The sequence below is a fragment of the Temnothorax longispinosus genome, chromosome 7, assembly GCF_030848805.1.
Source record: "Temnothorax longispinosus isolate EJ_2023e chromosome 7, Tlon_JGU_v1, whole genome shotgun sequence".
In the NCBI taxonomy this organism is placed as follows: Eukaryota; Metazoa; Arthropoda; class Insecta; order Hymenoptera; family Formicidae; genus Temnothorax; species Temnothorax longispinosus.
This window is the reverse complement of record NC_092364.1, coordinates 16,704,801-16,718,480: the sequence shown is the minus strand read 5'-3', so window position 1 is coordinate 16,718,480 and position 13,680 is coordinate 16,704,801. Positions and strand designations below refer to the sequence as shown.

Here is a 13,680-nt window from a genome sequence, read left to right as displayed (position 1 = left end):
TTGTATTCGAGATATTTTACTTAAATGCTCGTGCTACATGAAAATTATCTTATTCTTAAATGTCCTGGATATACATACATATCTCATTCTAGACCTCTAGAGTAAAAGCTTGGGGACGACGCGACAGGTTTCCAACACGAAGTACGGCTTCCACGTGCGAAGCCTTGAAAATGTGACATACCTCTGCGGGCATAACACTTTGCAAATATTGATGAGGAATACTCGAGTGTCATTCCTCGTAGTATGCTGACAGTCGTTTGATATAGATCGCTCTCTTACAAAACGTCCTGTTAAAGTGTGCCACACATTTCTGACCATTTATTATCCATATCAGAAATAGAATTATGCTCCTGTTCATTCTCAGTAATATCGGTATGTCTAACGATTTTTATCTAACCGCCCATAAATCATGTAACACATATAGTCTGTACCGTGTATACTATTCCTAGTAATATTATACAGTATGTTTATTTGTAATTTAATTGAAATTAAACCAGAGTGTGTAAAGGCAACGTAACTCATCTGTTTCGACGCTTTCATTTGCATCGAGATGATCGTTACGCGATGATTCTTTCGCGCTCACCTTGCGCGACAGCACGTTTTTTTTGCCTCGCTAGACCGCGAGGAAAGTTTTGTCTGTCCGACAAAGTGCCAGTTTTCCCTTGGCAGGAAACGCGGATGGCTGAGGAATCGAGTACTCGACCCGAATTTCATCCGTCGCGAGGGCAGGCACCTGTCTACCCATGAAGGTGGTGTTTACGCTCTCACACGTTACTCATACTACGCATTCTGATTTCGTAAGTGACGTTCGCGATGGGGGCAACTGTCATTTAGATTGTCCGCGTGCAGTAGGTTATGAGAATCTTGTATAAACAGGAAGCACGCGGGCAGATGTCATTATGTCTTGAAATTACGCTTGAAATGTAAAATATCTTTTTTGCGAATATAAAATAAAGATATTTTTATATTCACAAATATTTGCAGCTGCTTTGTACTCTAATCTTAAAATATCGCAAACAAAATATGTATTAGAAATATTTTATTGCTGATAATATAATCGTTGGTGCTATTCGCAAGAGTCGATTTGTCTGTAAAAGACAATAGTGGTCACGTAATATTGTTTCAATGGAGGATTTAACTATATTAAAGTTCGTGGGCTCCATCATGATTCATTTACAATAGCTGCATGTTAAGTACCATGGGAAAATGGTGAAATACTTGACCGTTCCTGCTTGTAGTAATCCGTTGGGTTAGCTACCGACCGCTCATAACAGTACTCTTCATTCTTCGATGTTGAGTAGGCGGAGGTACATTGGCCGCAGAAGTGGTTTCCTCGAAGATGAGGTTGAAAACCGTAGCTTGTGCCACGCAAGACTAAGATCTGGAAATTTGAACAAATCTGATAAAGTCGAGAAAAAATATCGGATTTTATATTTATGATATTTCCAAAAAAGTGTCCGTCATTTAATGGTGCTATCGCATATGAGATTTTTAGGGATAAAAAATAAATTTTCTAACAAAGAAAAATATACGTTAGAGCTTTTTCAACTTTTCGTTTTACTTCTACTGAAGTTACTTAAGATACGCGACTGACCGTTTTCTCACCGATCTTTTGAACTGTGCATTTAAAGGAAATTAGCAGTGTCTATGGATAATGTATACATGTTTCATCGGCTTTTATACTATTCATGAGACCGCAAAGCGATTTTCGAAATCGCAAGTGAGCCAAGGTTAACTCCGACATACTGAATGACACGAGATTTCGCTCATCGCGTTTACGCAAATCGTGCTTGTTCTTGCAGTAGGTAAAGACGCGCGTTGTCAGACATCGGCGCTAAGTCGCGTCCGTTACTACTGCAAACGTTGCTTAATGGACTTATAATAGATTCAGCGGAAAAGTTCCATTTCTGCCATAGCAGAAAAACGACAAGACGTGGCCGCGTCGTTGTCTTTTTGCTTGTCTTCCAAAGAGCCGTCGTCAGCCTTGTGTCTTCCGTAGTCCACCATTTCGTCACGTCCGCCACGGAAATTCAGAAAAACAAAATTGCACGTTTGGAACATCCACGACGTGGAAGAAAGAAACAATGTTATTTGCAGAGACGTATCATCATGAAGTGCTGTAAATAAATGTAAACAGTGAACAAGCTTGGCTTTCACCTCTGGCGTCTACGGCCGTCGCGTCGCGTCGAACATTTCCGCCGATTAATTAACTTTTCCTGTCTCTCGCACTCTTTAATCACTTTAATGCATACCCAGATCGGTGTCCCACGCCTTTCGGAAACCTGACATAAGCTTGAGAAACGTAAACTTAATACCACGCGCTTGCATGGAGATATACGTTGCACGCGTAGGTGTGTGCTGCGGCCCGAGATTCAGTCTAACAGATATCGATATGTGTTTGCATAACATCTGCCGCGTTGTGTGCAATACTAATTTCATATGAAAACAATAGACCACGTGAGATCGATTATACCACACCGTCTAATGATACTATTCTATGTGCGATTTTCAGTTATGAAAAGCGAATTGTTCAACGAAGGAAAATATCATGCGTTGGAGTTCTTCTGACACCTCGGTTTTATAGGTCGTAGCTTTCTTTCGCCCAGTGATTTAACATACTACAATTGACGTTCGCGTTACCAAATCTTCGAATCACAAAGAAAATGATTAAACATCAAGCACCATTGGACGCGGTCAGAGTTTAGTCGTGGTGGCGCCTAATTACGTAGATAATATCAGATCCCCGATTGATTCTTCCGGCGCGTTGCTAATTTCAATGTTTAAGTCGAACGATCAGAACAGATGTTTGAATTTATAATTTATCGTCGCCGATAAGTAATCTTTCGACGTCGTGACATATAAATGCGCGTTCTATAAAATTAGTTCGAACTAGCGAACGTCGCTCGCGGCCCCGGTAGGCTGGCTTTCGTTCCGCCGGGGTGCGAGACGATTCGCTCGAGCGAATAAACTATCGCTGCCGTATAAATACGGCCGAATATGTAAATTGTACGACTGCCACGAGCTTGTACAGCGTTTCCTCCTTTTTTCCTCCTTCTCTCGCGCGGTTAATTCGCGCGCGTACACCGGCGGGCAGGAATACCTATATACGTGCGCATAGTCGAACTCGGCCTCGAGTTAATTACCGGGGTGTCGTAATGACCGATCGCCTTTCCCGACCGATCGGTGTCTACCGATCATAGATCTGCTCTAATGAATACGAGACACCGAGCATGCAACCGTATCGACGTATCGATGTTCGCTGTGTAGTCTATCGAGCGGGAACGCGTATTTACGGGGCGCATACAGTGCAACGCTCGTGCATACTCGTTCGCGAGATCGACGGGAGATCGGCGCCTCGTTTCTTAATATCAACGGAAGCCCACGACATCAGTCGTCGCATAATTAAGTTGTCGGACAAAGGAACGAACATGATTCTCTGTTTGCAACCGTGATACATGAATGTCGGGTGCGTACCTAGAAATCTATAAATATTATGGAGCTTTTTATGCACGAAACCGAAAGGAAGATCCCCGTATCTTGTTTCTCGATCTTAATTAAAACGACGACATGATTCATTCGCATAATTAAGATGCCGAACAAAGTGTACGGCATTTTATTTATGGTGGCGGTATGCACGTCGTCGCACGTATCTATAAATGTTACAGCGCTGTACGTACCGTACGCTTGCGTGAATCATATCAATATCGCAGACGGAAAACACTCCTATCGAGCTTCATAAAATATTGACGCATATTTCTGTGAGTATATCAACACGCTGTGTAATTGATTTCCGTAAAGGAGAAGGTATAAATATATATCCGATATGAAATTTCTATAGAGATTACTAAACGAAGAACGATGTTACGGAATCTCGTTTAACCGCGATGTCCGTGAAACTATTTAAGCGTGCAGGTAAATAGTCATGACTGTTATTTGTGAATCATAGCAAACGATCGAGAGAAAAATCTCCTTATCGCGCTTAGGTATACCTTGGCGAATATATCTACTTTTAGACGATAGAACTTGGAGATGCGAGATTATCTTTTAAAATGTACAGTTATGCTGGGAACTTCTTATCGGGTTCTCTCAGAGAACGCCGGGTGACTGTATAGATAAACACTTTACCATTTATCTGGTACACAAAGTCGTTGGGGCGTGATAGCCGAGACGGCGTGGAGTGCTAAGACGAATACAACACCGGCCATCAATTATCGTGATATACTAGTACGTAAACTGGCTACTGATCAACCAGTATTCTCTCATCCCAGTATAATAAATTATTCAACGTTTTGTCCCGCGGCTGTGCCATCATTAGGCGTGCAAGTATATTTTTGTCATTTGCGTCACAGTACTCGAACGCACCAATGCAAAATTTGTTGTTGATGCTCGCTGTATTTATCTAGTTATGCGTTGACATCACAAACACAGCCACTAGGAATAATAAAATCGTGAAGAGCACGGCGATTTTTACTCTCAGGGGAGTGCCGGAGGGACACATGTACATTTTTATTGTCGGGAAAGTCGCGAAGTATAATATTCGCAATACGCACGGCGCGCGTTTATTTTCTTCTTCTCGTTGTTTGTACATTTTATCTTTAAACCGATGACTATCTCTCTCCGTGTTCAATCGGCCACGAAAAAAAAGAGAGAAACATATATCGCGAAAGGCGTTCGGTGCGTGTACGCGGTTACATATGGGCGTTATTCGATGTAACTTTTAAGGCCTCGTGTTCGCGTGCGCTACTCATTGCTCTTCGTCGGACAGGATCGTTACTTATTTTACGAATGAGCCTCATTACTACCGACAGCTTAAAATTGCGGGATATATATATACGATCCGGCGAGGCAAGCACTTGTGAGATACATTTTTTGATTGATTTCGCAAAAAAAAAAAAGAAACGGCGCGAATAACAGCGCATTAATATTTGTATTTATTTGGATATATCATGGTAAATTATAGCATTAACCGTTCATAATTGAAAATTTATAATAACAATTTTTATCCAAACATTCTCTCGTGTATGATCGTACTCATACTGTGCAAATATATTAAATCACATAATGTATATTCATTTCTATGGACAGCATATTATAAAAACTGCAATGCCTTATTAATGTTAATAAAATATTTATCTCGACATTGTAAAAGCGTCCCTTGTTACAATTTACGATTTCAATTATAATTATACGTATGTCATTTCATGAATATTGAAATCGCAATGTCACGTGTCAGATTAGTTCTTCATTGCGCCGAAAATATGTACTAGATAAATATGTACGAAATATGTACGATTTTGCAAAAGAATTCGATTTTCCCTACGTGATTAGAATTCGGACGCGAATTTTACTTTCGGCCTTTCTTTCCTAACTGTTTTGTTACGGTAAAAAAACTTTCATTCCCCTTAGACATGCGCGACGAGAAAGAATAAAATTTAAGCAATGTAAGCCGGAGCAATTTGCGCAAAAGCCATCACGTCAATCTTTTAAGGATGAAAGCAGGACGCTTTTGAGGTTGGGCGATCGAGTAGAAATGAGTTCCTCCGTGCCGCAAATTTTAAAATGTCGCCCTTCCATCGCCTCAATCGAATAAGATTAATGCATGTGCGCAACGATCATTATAGGAGATTATTCTACCATTTAGTTTTTTATTTGATCGAGATAGCAACAAATCGAGAACATCTAAAGCTGTCCGTTAAGAATAATAATTTCGACGTTTTAGTGACACGACTTTGTAAGCCCATGGACGGGATCTGACATTATGTGTTACATACGTTGTCATAAATATGGACGGGCTTAAATCGAGCACAATGTGAATGTAAGAGCGATATCGCGACAGTGACGGCATTTCAATGTCGTGATCCGATTAAAGAAGAAAAAAATCAGTGCCACACGCATGCTTCGGATTAAGTCGAGGGGACCCTCGATCGTGTGTTCAAAAAATGATAAACGTTGGAACGATACAGCAATGTCAGTAGTGTCGCAAATGTTAGTCTCGCTTCGGTGATCTCTATCTTCCAGGGCAGGAACGAAACGCTCGTCAGGGTAGATCGCGTCTTGCGTGCTCATAACTTCTATTTACACAAGACAGAACAGGAAAATTGATTTGCGAGAGAGAGAGAGAGAGAGAGAGAGAGAGAGAGAGAATTTTTTATATTATTTTATAACTACATTGTTGTGCCTTGAAGAAAATCGTATAAGTCATGAACGAGTTGATTCTGAAGCGATGTGTTGAAGAGTTATATACAGATATATGTAAATAATATTATATTTAAATATTTATGTAAAAAGCATCATTACGTTTAAATCGCACGATTAACGCGAAGATGCCTTATTGGAATAGTTACGCTTCCACGCAACATTGCAACCATTTCAAGGCATTCCGGTAAGAATTCTTGCGGTTGCTTATGAAAGATACAGAAGCCCGTGAGAAACTAATAGAACCGTAAAGGTATGCTGAGGAATTAAAATTCATGTAACACAATAGTAGCCGTATCCGGTCTCGATTAAACTGTTTTCATCGCCGCCAAGTTCTATGAGTTTCAAATGTAGTCATATTTATGACTTTGACCGACGATTAATCAATGTTACCGCACAATTAATCATTGAGGATACGTTGCTATAATTGCACAAATCTATACGGACAATAGAGCGATTTTATGTGAGATATCTCTCGGAGATTCTTTTTACGTGGTTTGTTAGGTCTCTACATTCACTACTCTTCATTTATCTTCGTTTACGTATATTGTATCGCAAGTTATTTATAACAAAAAGACTTTGTATTAAGTTAATCATTATAATAGAAATGTTAGATACGTGACAGTCGTGAAAATCATCTGCTGTATTGCAATTACAATCATCGAATGCTTAAAATATCTCTTATTTAATATTTTATTAGCGATTGATGTAACATTTTATCTGGAATTACTAATTCAACCTAAGAATTAGTATTCTGGAAATATATACTATAAATAGCTTTACTCGATTCAATTTATCACGTCTAACATATTAAAGAAGATTTAGATGTACGTGACATCCATTTAACATCCACGTGACATGTATACACGTGTCTGCTTTCCTTGGATACGTTTCTACTTGATGCAGCTGTGCATGAGAATTAGTTATAAAAATACCATCGCAACAAAACGCGTCGGCGCATTTTGAATTGCGATAAAATAAAAAGCGAACATAAATACGGAAATTAATAAATCTTTCCAAGAATTAATTTATCAGAATTAGATAAATTTATGTATTGACAGATCCGAGAATTCGACAAATATACTATATATATACTCATATTTTTTTCGGCATAATATCTTATCAAAACAGATAAGATATTTTTATTTTTTTCCTTGCGACATTATCGTTGATTATAATTGCGCGCGCAGCTCATTGCATCATGTAAAAATGCTTTTTTTTTATTTCAGAAGCCAGTCTAAGGCTTCCTATTTGGCCTACAGACGAGAGCGTGGTGCTCCCGATAGCGAGGGCAGCTACAAAAGAACCATGTCGCCAACCTCACGAATGGACGATTGGTCGCCTCCTAGGGATCACGATGATCCCGTACTTTTACGTGTCACCCCGCATCATCCACTACAGCAACAGCATCATCACCATCACAATAATCATCATCAGCAGCAACATTCTGATCTCTCCAAGTCATACAGCGTGGACGCTCTTCATCATCGATTGGAGGAGAGGTGTTCCCAGCAACAGCAGCAACATTCGACAGAGGTGGTCAGTAAACTCTCGCACGATCTCAACAAAAAGCTCCAGATCAGCGACGTAAGGTCTCGTACTAACGAAAATAACAACAACGACAACCTCGAGGACCGGCATCAACATCATCATCATCATTATCAAGAAAAGAGGCATCCGGACAAGAGACACGACTACGAGCAGCGCAGGGAAAGACTATCGCCGCAAAGCGTGGAGGTCCTTAATGACAGGAACAGGCAGCTAGAGCGAGAACGTCGGAAGTTGGCAGCGAGCTGCGAGCCCCTACCTCAAAATAGAGAGGTGAGATTATCTTCGGACAGATTACCTTCACGTAATAGCGATATTTACGTGTTTTTCGCATCTCAACGGTCTACCTATTTTTGCAACTTGTAAATATAGCGGTGTCAAGGACGCGCGAATTCAATTTACACATCTCTAGCATTCAATTTCTTGCCGAGCTCGCATAACGTGCTACGCACTTCGGCGTTTACTTCGTTATCATTATTCTGATAATTTAACATTCTCCAGTTTCTTCAGTTTACGTGCTTCAAACGATTACGTTCTTTAAACTTTAAAATATTTTAATATTTTATTCACTTTTATTTTATTCATTGTGCCGTATTGTCGTTTCCGGACTTTCCGCGAAATAATCAAGAGTCTCGGACGTTTACTTCCAGAAGCAGCTACGAGAAATCAGCGGTCCGCTTCCAATCGCCGGCGATGACTTCTTCCGCGAGAGAAGCGCTACGATCGAGATGACCTCGCAGAATATCGAATTACTAAATCGCCGTAATGAGAAGAGGATGAGTGGTGTGTCAACATCAAACAGCACGATATCCACGTATTCTATTAGCACGACAACGTCGTCAGTCGCTACGAGTTACGATAATGGCTGGGCCAGAAGACACGAAACGCAGAACTCGATAGAAGCTACCATCTTTTCCGACAGGCCACCACCACCAACGAGTTCACCGCCGAGATCACCGAACAGTGTCGAGACTACAACTCCACGAGGAGCTGTCCCGAGACGATCCGGAAGTTGCTCGAGCACCTCTTCCTCAGGAAGATCGATAGACGCTCGCGTATCGCCTCGAGTTTTGCTATCCAGATCGTCTCCCAAGAGTTCTCTCGACTCTCTCACGCGGAACGAAGCTCGGATAGAATATGCCTCTAACAGAAAAGTCTCCAGCCCGACGCAAACGGATAATACAGGTTCCTGGAACAGATCCAACTCGCCGAGCCGACTGAGTCAAACGAGCGACACGGAATCGCGAATCGAGAGACTTTCATCTTCGAAATTTAGGACTGGCGGCAGATCGTCCACGTCTTCGATCTCAAGCGTCTCCAAAACATCCTCTTCCTCCTCACCGAGAAATTCGCCGGTCGAGGAGGACAAGTCGTCTCCCAGATCGTCGCTCTGCGTGTCGCCCCAGCCAGGCATAGAAGGATTGACGTTGGTACAACGTACCGAGGTCGTGCTTCGGGTGAACGCGGCCACCAGCGACGCCGCCTCGCAAACCGATATCTTGGAGGATACGGAGCAAGATTTCTCGGGCAAAACTCAACGGTCGCTTCCGGAATCTAGGAAGAAATTACCGGAGGAGATCGAGTGCGAGGAGCTCAGCAAGGATTTAGCCAGTCAACTCAGTCCCAACGACAAACTGGTGCCCATACTCGGTGAGTATTCTTTATCTTCATCGTTCCGTTTCAATTGCGTGAGTAATGGTTTTTGAAGAGCACCGTTCATCCGACGATTTTATTATTTGTTCCACGTCCACCATTAACTCACGCCAATGGAATTGATTCAATTAGATACGTTATTCAATTTTTAAACGGCGTTCGCTAACGCAGAGAACTCACGCTGACATATATATATATATATATATATATATATATATATACATATATATATACGATCTGTCCAGTCGCCGTTACACTTACGCTGTCGCACGCTTATTTTACGTACACGCGTACGTTAGCCTCGCTCGAATGTGCGGATAATGTACGTACACTCGCGAGCACGCGCGCGCAATTACCATCCGTAACATGGTAGAGTCAAGCATTCGAGGGCAATAACCCTCTGTTTTAATAAGCGCTAATTTAATCAACGACACGACACTGCCTTATTCAATTATATGCCGTCACCGCGCGCCGCGCCGTCGCGATATTCGATGCAATCCCTTGTCGCATTATGGCTTCCATAAGAACGCGGAGATCCCTGGAGCGTGAAACGAAGTGTGCGAGGAGGGAAACGCGCGTACCGAGAACGCCTGATGATGTCCCTTTTTTTTTGCTTCTTATCAGTTCCAGCGCCGGAGCACAAGAAACCCACCGACTACGTTTCCGGCCTGTTCAGGGTGGAGGCGACCTTGCAGCCACGAACAAGACGACGGCTCTCCTTGGAAGAGTCAACGGCCTCCTGCAGCGAGGACGCGGACGTGGACGATAAAAAGTGAGCTCTTCTTATTCTCCTCTCCTTTTTTCTTCTTCTTTTTCTTTTTTTTCGGCTGAAGTTCACTTAATTAAAGCATATTTATGAGGCAGCTCACGCCGCGCCGATATCACGCGCGTTGTCTTCATCCGGCCGCATCGGCAAGGGTCAGTATAAGATTGTTGTTACGGGCGAAGCAGATAAGACAGCATAAATATAGACCAAACGCGATAATTGATAGTTTTCACGTGCTCGCGAGCATTGGATTACGTGCTATTAATCAACTTGAATGCCTCGGAATCCGAAGGCGTTCATTACAAGTGCAAATTCGCGATTCTCTTTACTCGACTTAATTGGTCGACGCGCACGTCTAGGAGGCGTATAATTTTAATAAACAAGTAGAAGTTTCTTTTTGCTCAATTTTGTCGACTGTCGTTTTAAATTTCTCCAATCGCACACTCGCGCTCTGTGTGGTCGCTACTGGCAGGTTAAATAAACCTGCGTGGATCTTTTTGGAAGGACGCCAGATGTATCGTGTGCCGCCGTTTCACACGATATTTCGTGCGAAAAGAAGGCGGCACGTGTCCGAAAATATCTCGTTTAGCCCGACGTCAGTGTAGGGATTCTTTATTATTCGACGAGCAACGTTTATGTAGACGGCGAAATTCTTAACGGACGTCATTAATGAACTTGCCGTCTGGATTGGAATTGTTGTTTGATGATAAAATGGAATTTAACAAATCCAGCAGCAGCGGTCGGGAATGTCTTGTACAAACTTGTACAAACAAGCAAGTGCAGATGGTTTTTTCTTTACTTTGTAACGTTGCCCCTTTTATTCTTGCTTCCGCTTTTTTCTTTGTCGACTCAGACGTCTTACGCACATCGCATTGCAAAATATTGGAACATCTCATGTATTCAGAATTTATAGTTATCGTTAGGTTTTTCGATATATTCGTACTATCGCAACCATTTGCGTTTCACGGTTACTGTCTATTGTTCTTTATTTTTTATGACGTTACGACTCTTCCCTTTTTCGTCGATCCGGTCTATCTTGCGCACTCACGCGGACAATACTTCCTCCGTGCTCGAAGAGAAAGTGCCAAAGAACCGAGGCTGTTACGTAATCCGCCATAAATGATATTGTCAAGCACTACTACTCAGTACTTGTTCTCTACGCATCATATTATTTGCCAGTCTCCAACATATGGCTGAAAGTGACGCATCGTACTAACAAAGTGCTCGGCGTGCTTGCAACAAGTCGAAACGGGAAATGGAAATGGGCCCTCCAGAAAAGTATATACAACTTCTCGTTTTTGTTTCCTCCGGACGCTAAAGCGGTCGCGGTGTTAAGTGGCGTCGAAAATTCGTGGGCTACATAACAACGTGTAAATTAAAAAATTTCACGTAAGAACGAAGTGTGCTCAAGGACGCGGTAAAATCTCCGCCGATGAATTTAAGAGCCGGCCGAAAATCACCGAGGGAGAGACCGACGTGTTACGTTAAATTAGTTTTAGCCGATACGCGCGAACTTTCTACCATATTTTACGGCGAAAAGAAAGAAAAATCGGCACTTTCGAAAGCAATTTTAGATAGCAGTAAAATCGTGACAATTTCGTACGGACGTATCCGATATACACATGTAAAATAATGATTGAAGAGATAATTACAAGAAGCGGAATCCACTTCCGCTTCTTAACCGTGGTATTTCGTTTTTAACTGATCTCGAACCGTAACTCTCAGCAAATCGCACAATTGAACAACTTTTTTTAAATAAATGTGCGGTTCGATACAACTCGCTTTCCTTTATCACTTTCTCCTCTTTTATAGAACTCACCTAGATGTACAGGATCGCGCATGCTGTCGTTTAACTGATAACAATCTCGGCCGGCTTATGGATTACTTATTGAGCATTTCCCATCTATAAACTTGAGAATCCAGCATCACGTGTATGACTTTGTTACTCATCACGGATGTCGATTACGAAAATAAACCGCGAATTCTACGCCGCAAAGTATTCCTCTGCATCCACTCGCAAATCATTCTGCTTTTCCCTGCCTCGCCTCGGAAACAGTGGAGGATTAATTCAATCGTGACTCACGTTCATTGACGCAATTCGCTGCCCTCTCGCAATGATGACAATTATAGGAATATCTCTGCATAAATACTGCAAGAGAGATAGAGAGGAGGACGGGTCCGGTATAGTCCGCATTAACCAACCGGAGGTGTAATCATCGTAATAAATTCTTTTCAGACACGAAACGATACCCTCAGCTCCCGTCACGCCACTGTCAGCCGATTCTACCAGCCCCCTGTCCCTCACCTCGGCTTATTTCACGACATCCGAGGGAAAGGCGAGGTTCCTGACGAGATACTCGCGAGACGCCAGGGACGCGGAGGGATTAACACATCAAGAGGATGCGCCGGCGGTTGTACCAACGAACAGCCTTGACCTTAGGCAGAAAAAGGTACTACTCCACAAACCGGAGCATAATTAAACGCGCTCGTCGGATGTGCTATAATTAACTCTATACGGTTGCCCGCGACTAAATTTGATCGGTATGCGGTCGCGGGGCTCCTAGGCAGTGGGGCAATAATGATTACGCGGAGATAAAACGATAATAAGTATCGTTTCTATCGAGCCTCCGAGTACAATCTGAGCCTTATGTAAAATGTAATTACCGCGCTTTGGAATTTCTACTTATCATATATCTTTAAGGCCGGACTGTTACCTAACTAGTTGTTCATATAGCAAATCATTACCTCGCCTATTAGATATTCCCGTGTTTTCTTGGTCTGTCGAATCTCGCAGTAAAAATTACGAGCGTTCTCATAGCGTCGTATCGACTCATGCGTGTAGGTATTCTAGAACTATGGATGATTTTTTCAGGAGGAGTTGATGATGCGCCTCGACAGGAAGCTGGTGGTTCTCAGGAGCGAGCAGGAGGCCGTAAGGGAGGAAGGTGAGGTGAACGAGACTCTGGGTGCGCGAGTCGCCGCTCGCGTTTCCGCTGTGGCTCGCCCGCCGGAAGCGTCCAAGTATCGGAATCACGTAGAGGAAGTCGGCAAGATTACGAGCCTTCTTCTCGGCCTCAGCGGCAGGTTGGCTCGCGCTGAGAACGCCCTTTATGGCATGCCGGCCGACCATGCGGAGAGAGTAAGTATGAAACTTCTTGTTTTCTTGCATGCTTGGTGCGAACGCTCTTCCATCGCCAATTAAAAGTAATTATACATGGGATATAATATATCGCAATCCAAAATTATCGAATAAATACTTTATAATAATAGATCATACGCTAAATCAAATTATTGTGTACAAAAAAATGCAATAAAAAACAAATGCATAATTTTAGTCACGAGCAATAACGGTTTTTTTTTTAATATTTAATAGTTATCCAAAGTGCTTATCTGTCCGTTATAGATAATTATATTTATATTAATTTTTATATGTGTAAATTTTTAAGCATTGCATTTTTTCGCAACAACATATACATACACAATTATAAATTTTTATTTATATCAATTTTATTATTCTG

The 13,680-nt window shown here is 42.1% G+C and overlaps 1 protein-coding gene across 3 annotated transcripts in view; it reads left to right on the top strand.

Moving 5' to 3' along the window:
* Window positions 1-13,680, top strand: part of Shrm (shroom) — a 116,498-nt gene that overhangs the window by 99,911 nt on the left and 2,907 nt on the right. Inside the window, exons 8-12 of one of the 3 annotated variants that reach the window (XM_071784706.1) lie at window positions 7,425-8,016; window positions 8,400-9,393; window positions 10,021-10,168; window positions 12,399-12,612; window positions 13,035-13,301. In XM_071784706.1, the coding sequence (XP_071640807.1) occupies window positions 7,425-8,016; window positions 8,400-9,393; window positions 10,021-10,168; window positions 12,399-12,612; window positions 13,035-13,301 (2,215 nt within the window). Of the gene's footprint in view, window positions 1-7,424; window positions 8,017-8,393; window positions 9,394-10,020; window positions 10,169-12,398; window positions 12,613-13,034; window positions 13,302-13,680 lie in introns of all 3 variants that reach the window. The other 2 variants (XM_071784705.1, XM_071784703.1) reach the window with 2 other exon arrangements.